Source organism: Saccostrea cucullata, unplaced genomic scaffold (assembly GCF_032062105.1).
Source record: "Saccostrea cucullata isolate Sc308-1 unplaced genomic scaffold, CSIRO_AGI_Scuc_v1 ctg9099, whole genome shotgun sequence".
NCBI classification, from domain to species: Eukaryota; Metazoa; Mollusca; class Bivalvia; order Ostreida; family Ostreidae; genus Saccostrea; species Saccostrea cuccullata.
The window spans coordinates 27,501-35,522 of record NW_026931514.1 but is presented as its reverse complement, the minus strand read 5'-3'; the positions used below and the strand labels follow the sequence as shown (position 1 = coordinate 35,522).

The following is an 8,022-nucleotide window of genomic DNA, read 5'->3' as shown; positions in this document are numbered from 1 at the left end:
TCCAACTAAACTCCTATAAGGAGTCCAAAAGTGACCCCACGGCCTGTAATTTTTTAACTGTACTCCTTATGCTTAATGCAAAACCATAATTAGTTTGAAAATTGGTTGAGAAATAAAAAAGTTATAGAGAAAAAGCTGTTTTCTGTACTTACCCATAAAGTCCCTTCCATTTAAGGGATTTTATTTCCATGAACTTACAAACTGTAGACAATGATTGAGTCATTATTCATGTGAAATATCACGAGAATTGCTTACTTCCTTTTTGAGATATGGGACATTGTATGATTTCATATTTAACATAGAAATCTCCATAGACAATTTTAAGGGACTCATAAAACCGGAAGTACTCTTCATAAACATACCAAAATTGAAACATAGAGGAAATATTAGGTTCCAGAAAGGTGGACAACGGGAGATAACTGTTGCACAATTATTTTTGATACTACTGAAAAATACAATATTTCAGATCTCTAAAAGTCCTATAAGGTATCAAAAAGTTACCCCACGGACCAAAATTTTTTAAATGCCCTTCTTTTGCTTAACTCAAAACCGAAATAAATTTGAAAATATGGGGCGAAATAAAAAAGTTACAGTCAAAAAACTGTTTTTCTATTCTGGCCCCTAAAATCCCTTTTATTTTTGGGAACTTTGTTTTCATGACTAAACCCCTTAAAGATAGTGCAAAAATTATTATTCATGTGAAATATCACAAGAATTGCATGCTGTACTTTTGAAATAAAAAAAAGAAACGTGATTTCAAATTTAACGTAGAAATCTCCATAGGGAATTTTAAGGATATTATAAAACCGGAAGTACTCTTCATATACATATCAAAATTGAAACATTGAAAGCATATTACACTTCAAACAGATTGCCAAAGGGAGATAACTCTTCACAAATATTTTCTAAAAGACTTATAAATGCAATTTTTCAGGAGTCTAAAACTCCTATAAGGGGTCAAAAAGTGACCCACGGACCATATTTTTTAGACTGTCCTTTGTATGCTTAAGTCAAATCTGAAAACCATTTGAAAATTCATTGAGAAATAAAAAAAGTTATAGGCAAAGGTCTGTTTGCAATGTTGGCCCCTAAAAATCCCCTATTTTCAAACATTTCAATTTCATAATTTGATGATATTACAAGTGTATCAAAGTCATTCTGCATACAAAATATAACAGGAAAATACTGAATACTTTAAGTAGAAAATGCGCCACGATTAATTTCAATTTAAAATAAAACTTTCAAGACCCATAAAACCGGAAGTTCTTTTCGGATTGATATGAAACTTACAATATATGTTCTACTAATGAGTTCTAACATATTTCTATGCTCAAAATAATTTTTGTAGCGTAATTGTGACTTTCAAAAATTCCATCCCCCCTTCTTCAATGTTTGAAGTCTTATATCTCGAAAAGTATTTGTGTTCAAAAATTACATACGCGTACTTTTTTATTGGATTATGTCTCTAGAATTCATATCTCAAATTTGGGAGTCTAGACACTAAAATTAAAAATGTTTTCGGCTTCTTTAGAATTTTCAGTTTTCCTTTAGTAGAAACCGGAAGTGACTATTCCGGAAGTTGTTCTTGTTTCACGCACTGAGAGATTTTAATTTGCTATTTAGTGGTTACAAAATAATATACCTATTCTCAAAGGTACTCCAAAAATGCTGAACGATAGTAGTGTTCAGTATAATAATAATAATAATAATAATAATAATAAACAAGACGAAAACAATAGGTCTTTTCGACAAAGTTGAAAGCCTAAATTAGTTAAGTAAAGTAAAGTTAAGTTAATTATAATAAGTGTAATTAGTAAATTCAGTTAAGATTGAAAGAAAAATCTGAAAAGTATGAGTGCACTTAGCTATGAGAGTTGTGTCCCGGTGTTTTGCACAAAATAAAATCACAATATTCATTAACTTTAATATGTTCTTCAGGTATTAAACAATGACTTAAGAGCAGGTGTTGATATATTAAATAACATGGAAGTATTAGATAACGCCGAACGACACCAGTTTTTGAGGTGGGGGTCAACAGTTTTGTCACATTTCTATTGTAACAGTTATTCATATGCATACGAGTTTTTAACGACATTGTTTACATCAAAATGGAACTTGTCTATTGATCTCATTTGCACAGAATGTGTATTTTAATTTAAACTTTTAAAATACATCCAAAAGACAATGTTGGACAAATTGGGGCTCATATATAATTTTTATCCAAAGTATGGTCAAGTTAGCCACTAAATTAACAGGTCCCCGAGTGTCAACGATTGATATTATAATAATTTTTACGGCAATAAAATTCAACCATTCGAACATCTTCCTAAAAGGATTTTGCATCAAGAAAAGTTTGTGTCAGAATCTTTAAAGTCTGGTATAAGTGAGTGAGTTATCTATGCTCAACTCTACACAAGATATGTGTACCCTGTTAATAGGGAAATAACACGAGGAACACCGCTCTATGAAGATTTTCATTGAATTTAAATTTAGTATGCAATGTCATGCTCCACATAAAGGAGATAATTGTTCAATTAAAAAATAATGTCAGATAAACAAGGTAAGACAAGGTTAGTAAACAATTTAATACGATAAGAATTGTGGAGCATGCATGAGTAATGACCAATATGCGTTAGTTGTTAATCTCTAAGGAGGTCAAGGGAAGGTTTAATTTAGAACGAAAGTGCATAGTTATTTTACAATGTGATCTTCAAGTCAAACAAAGTTAATCAGTCAAATAAAAAATTATGAGGATTATCACAAGAGATCTTTATATTGCTAAAATTTGCATGTTCAAAAAGAAGAACTACTTCTTTGAAATACGATGACTAAAGAAATTTGATAAAAATGTCTCAATAATAATAACGTTAACGTGACAATGACTATTAAAATAATTGATTTCGGCGAGGGGAAGTGTCGAATTTCCGGTTTATAGACAAGATTATCTAAAAATAGATTTAAAATGCTGAAATATGCATTTGCTGAAATGAACGTTCAAAAAAGCATGTTACCCTTTCGCTCTTTTTCGTCGAAAAACCATTTGATATTTAAAATTCGTTTTCCATTATAATGGTGCCATCTGTAGGATGATTAAAATATGTTCTTTCGGTGTAGAATAATATCGAATTTCAGGAAAGGACAATTTTATTAAAAAATAAATTTTATGTGCATATGGTTAAGATTCGCAGAAAAACAATATGCTGTTTTGCCGTTTTTTCCCTTCGAAATACGATGTTACTATGGATTCAAGAGCAACATAATACTCCCCAATTAATAAATATAGCTTTCTCTAAAAGAACATCATATCTACAAAGTATATCTTACAATGTACTTCTTTGTTAGTCATATACAATTTTACATCATATCCAAAGAATTGTATTTTAGCATTAATTAAACACATCTATCATAAAGAAAATAAAAAGAAAACCCAGGAAATGTATTAAATGGACTGTGTAGAATATTTATGTATATTATAATTGAGTTGTTTATCCATGCTTGTGATGAGGTTTTGAAGTGAAACAGTTCTTAACGCGATTTTATAATAAATTTCTTGAACCCTTTGTCCGTGTTTACTCTGCTCCTATATTGTATTGTTTTACGGACTTTGATATTGAATACTGTACGTTATCTCCATATCCTTCACTTTAAACAGAGGATTGATTGATTTAAGCTTAATGTCCCTCTAGAAAATTTTTAACTCTTATGGAGATGCCACCACTTGCCGATGGAAAGCTGCAAATTTTGTCCTATACTCCTATACTCCTCACTCAGGGCTATTGAGCAGGGATGGATCTTTTACGTGCCGACACCTACTGCGACACGGAAACTTTGTTTATACAGTCTCATCATAAGGACCGGTCTCCTCCTAATACAGTGGGATTCGAACCAGTCTTTACTGTGCGACTCTAGAGCAGACGCTCTAATTATTATGCCACGCGGGCGACCATTCGCTCGGTTTTAAGTTCGCCAAATAAGTGCGAAATAGGCGAAATTGAAACGAGGGCATAAATTTCCCTGTACGGTAGAATCATCATTATACTTAGGGGACCAATCTTTGTGGATTTCATTGGTCACCCTTACCCATGAATTAACATCCCCATGAACGTTTATTTTGTGTAACGTATTGATTCATTGAAACATCACATTTACGAGTAACCCACGAAATTACGCCCCTTTGAATAGGTCAACTTTTGTTTACCAACGAACATTGACCCCAACAAATACAAAATGATTCCTTAGTATACAGAATATAGCTGCAGATAAAATATTTTTTTTACTTTGCACCATCTGGATTCCGTACTCTCAATTCACCTTTTCAAACAAATTAATCAGCCCGAAAAGAGTACTTTTAATTCCATGGACAACGTTCAAAGATTTAACAAAAAAATGTGCCCATTAAAATAAAGTTGTCATTTTGCAATTCTTAACAAAAATTTAATTCTTTCCAATCACTAAGTTCACATGTTTTATAAAATCTACCTATTTTAAACTACATACAATTAGGTATCTTTAACCATTATTAATTTTTCAATGTAGGCTGAGCAATGTCATTGTCATCAAACACAATCTCGTATAAGGTCAAATTCTGCCTGCAAATATTCAAAATTAAATAATTGTTTTTTTACCAACTGTATTCTCAAATGTGCATACAGCGGGTGTGATCAGGAGGCAATGGATGCTCGCTCCTCCAATCTCGTATAAGGTCAAATTCTGACTGCAATTATTCAGAATAATTGTTTTTTTTACCAACTGTATTCTCAAATGTGATACAGCGGGTGTGATCAGAAAGCAATGGATGCTCGCTCCTCCATGACATCCATATCTGATGTGTTAGGTTCATGGATGTCATTTTGTGATTTGATAGTTGTGTCTTGTAACTTGAATACTATTTTTTTTATTTCCATATTTCATTGATAGAATGTATCATACCCCGCTCTGATTTTTGATTTGACAGTAATGTCTTGTAATTTGAATATTGTTTGTTATGCCATGGCAATTTATCATTCATAGAAGGTAGTTTATCTCCCTATCTAATATGATTTGATAGTGTGATATATATAAATGCAAATAATTCATACTGCATGGAGGTTATATACAAATTTCAATTTGGCAAGGACATACCCACATATATCTACAGTTTCTTGAAAGAGCTTTCGAATTTAATAGAATAAGAAGAATTAGTTTTAAGGCTGAATACTATGACGTACTCGATTAAATGAGAACAGTAGCAAATTCGAAAAGGGATAAGTACTGTATCAATATTAAAACATGTTAATGCATACATGCATTCTAAAACTGCACAATCCACCTTGATAGATTCTTTTTCTTATAATATGATGCCTTTTCTCGTTAAAAAATATAACTGTTTAAAATGCATGAATTACACCCTAGAAAGGCAAGGTTTTATGAGCGTATACGAAATTCAATTTACAATTGAAGATATTATAATCACATTATCTTTACTTACTAAAAAGTAGGACTGTGTAAGACTTAAAATAGGAATAATAAAAAATTAGTTCCGCTGACGACAAATGCACCTGCAAATTCTTATATTCTTTGAGAACCAATCGGGCATAGTCTTGATTTGTTTAGATTTGCATACACATGCTTGATAGTTTTCGTCGTTGAGTGTGTAAACTTATTTTCATATAAATACCTAGATTCCAAGAAACATGCTTTCTCAGAAATTGTGCTCAGTGCAGTTTAAAGCTTATATTATATAAAGGCAATTCTGCGAGTTCTATCCGTACTTTCGAACTGACTTCAAAATGGAAAGCTGTCCCACACCCTGTGTGCCACAGTCACACATTTATGCGGACATAGATTTCAATGTTCGCTCACTTTTGTTGATTTTGAGCGGTACGTCAACGACTGAAGAAGGCGACATCCTAGAACTAGAAGATATCTATCAGTTACGAGAGGACCTTGAGGTTCTGATACGAAATGTATCGTATTATCACCCGATCCAGGAACTCCATGAAAGGATTCTATCGTTGAAAACAACGGTTGATCAATTTACAAAACAAGAAATCAGTATAGAAGAGAGAGTCAGATTTCAATATCAGATGCATTCGGATGAAACGAAAGACAAATTCACGGATGTCTCAATAGTTTGCAGCAAAGAGCGGGAACGAATCGAAGAACTTGAGAAGAATGAAATCAGGTATGTTTTTAACACTTAAAAGAAAACATTATTTTGAGTTAAACGTGAAGCACAAAATAAGTTTTAGAAAAGAAAATCCAACGTTTACCCGGTCACAGTTTTATGAACGGGGTTGATATTCAGCACTTTTTCTTTATTTTTAACTATTGCAAATACTATAGAAACTATACGAAAAATGACATCTGCTTTACAGATATAAAAGTGCATTGGAAAATAAAAATAGCAGAATAAAGTCATTAGAAGAGAAGGTAGCCATCCTGTCAGAGAGTAATGAAAAATTATCTTCCACAGTTAGCCAAATGAAAGAGGTTTCTGCTTAAATTGAATATATTCATTCACATTGTATTCATTGTAATTTGAATTTGTATTCTTAAAACTAACATATACTAATAGTAATACAATTGTACAATTAAATGATCACCTTTTACAGTGGAATGTAACATTTGCAAATACGAAAGACTGGATTTTGAAGAATACTCACAATCGACTCTCCATGTGCAGTGCAGAACTATCTTTCTTCAAAACAACATTCAACGAGGCATGTATTATTTTCATCTCTGTATAATTTTAATACCGTTTATAAGTGTGCTTCTGCACAGAAACTAAACCAAATTTTTGAGTCTTAAAAATTAATCAAAACAATATTCATCAGTACGAATTCCCTGTCACATGAAAATAAATTACTTTGTGATGATCTATTTCAGACTATTGGAATGAGGATGTATGCGAGTGGGTGTTTGACAAAACAAGAATTCAACAGTATTGGGACGCACAGATCATACAGACAACAAATATCATAAGGAATATCTATAACATTCGACTGGAGGCAGAACGGCAATACCTTGCACAACATTATCAAGTTAAAGTAGGTGTCAGTTTTATTTGAAAACATATGCATGTTGAAATAGCGTCAGTAAGCTTTGTAAAGATTACTACTTGCTAGGAGAGCAAAATACGACATTTTAAAATCTGACAATACGAGGATAATTAAGGAGAATCCTAAAAAAATCCCCAAGAATTGAATCAGATACCATGAAGGGAAAACATTTTTTCTTGACCAGTCAGTTTCGCTGTGTGCTCTTTGTAGCTTTTAATGAGATTGTAGTTGCCTTTGTATCACCGACTTACTTGTCAGTAGCTCCTTTAGAACGTGTTCGTAAGTACAAGCTCTAGCATAATGACACAGCTTGAGATTTAAATCAGATATGGTGGTGATAATTATAGTTTTTCACAAATAACGAAGGTTGTTATAAATTTTGGGTGCCATTTTTTAAATGAATTTCTTTCTCAGGTATATATTTAATCCGAATATTTACGACATAAAATTGTATTTTTGATTTTAGATGAACAAATCGGAAACGGAAATACAGAAGTTCAAGAAAAGTTATAAAGCCCAACTGTTACAATTGCAAGAAAAGGTAGCAAAAGTTCAAGAATTATGGAAGAAAATGGAATCTAATTGCTCAACTTCGAATAATCGACAAAGATGCACGAGACTGAGGGGAGAATTTCGCATCATGGTTGATATCGTCGTCACAAAGTAATTGATTTTTATGTAAATTTGTTCTGTTCGATGTTTGATTTCGTAATTGCAGGTTTTAAACATTGGACTTTTTTTTAATTACAAAGCGACGTATATTACTTCCCTATAAATAATTGGATCAGGAATCATTCCATGATATATCACGTGGCACAGTGCTACTAAGCATGTATTTACTCTCATTCATGATTGATTTCATTTAAATTGGAGGAAACAGTTTCGCCAAATATTTTTTCATTATTAATAAAATTACATGAAAGGTGATAACATTTTACCAGTATGTAATTTTGTAAGTGCGTACGTATAAATCAAGACTTTT

General features: G+C 32.0%; 1 protein-coding gene and 1 long non-coding RNA gene across 2 annotated transcripts in view; both read left to right on the top strand.

Annotated features, from left to right (window-relative positions):
* Window positions 1-5,768: 5,768 nt before the first annotated feature.
* LOC134232789 (uncharacterized) lies at window positions 5,769-6,728 on the top strand. The gene is made up of 3 exons (XM_062714764.1): window positions 5,769-6,163; window positions 6,357-6,471; window positions 6,594-6,728. The coding sequence occupies exons 1-3, from the start codon at window positions 5,769-5,771 to the stop codon at window positions 6,726-6,728; spliced, it is 645 nt and encodes a 214-aa protein (XP_062570748.1).
* A 145-nt stretch (window positions 6,729-6,873) lies between these two features.
* Window positions 6,874-8,022, top strand: part of LOC134232790 (uncharacterized) — a 2,559-nt gene continuing 1,410 nt past the window's right edge. Inside the window, exons 1-2 of the long non-coding RNA XR_009984855.1 lie at window positions 6,874-7,028; window positions 7,507-7,718. This is a non-coding gene — a long non-coding RNA (uncharacterized LOC134232790). The remainder of the gene's footprint in view (window positions 7,029-7,506; window positions 7,719-8,022) is intronic.

What these genes read in the sequence shown, in the direction of transcription:
- LOC134232789 (XM_062714764.1), top strand. Translation starts at nt 5,769, where the DNA reads ATGGAAAGCTGTCCCACACCCTGTGTGCCACAGTCACACATTTATGCG. An exon ending in CTTGAGAAGAATGAAATCAG is followed by an intron (nt 6,164 to 6,356) that starts GTATGTTTTTAA and finishes TCTGCTTTACAG; the next exon opens with ATATAAAAGTGCATTGGAAA. An exon ending in CAGTTAGCCAAATGAAAGAG is followed by an intron (nt 6,472 to 6,593) that starts GTTTCTGCTTAA and finishes CACCTTTTACAG; the next exon opens with TGGAATGTAACATTTGCAAA.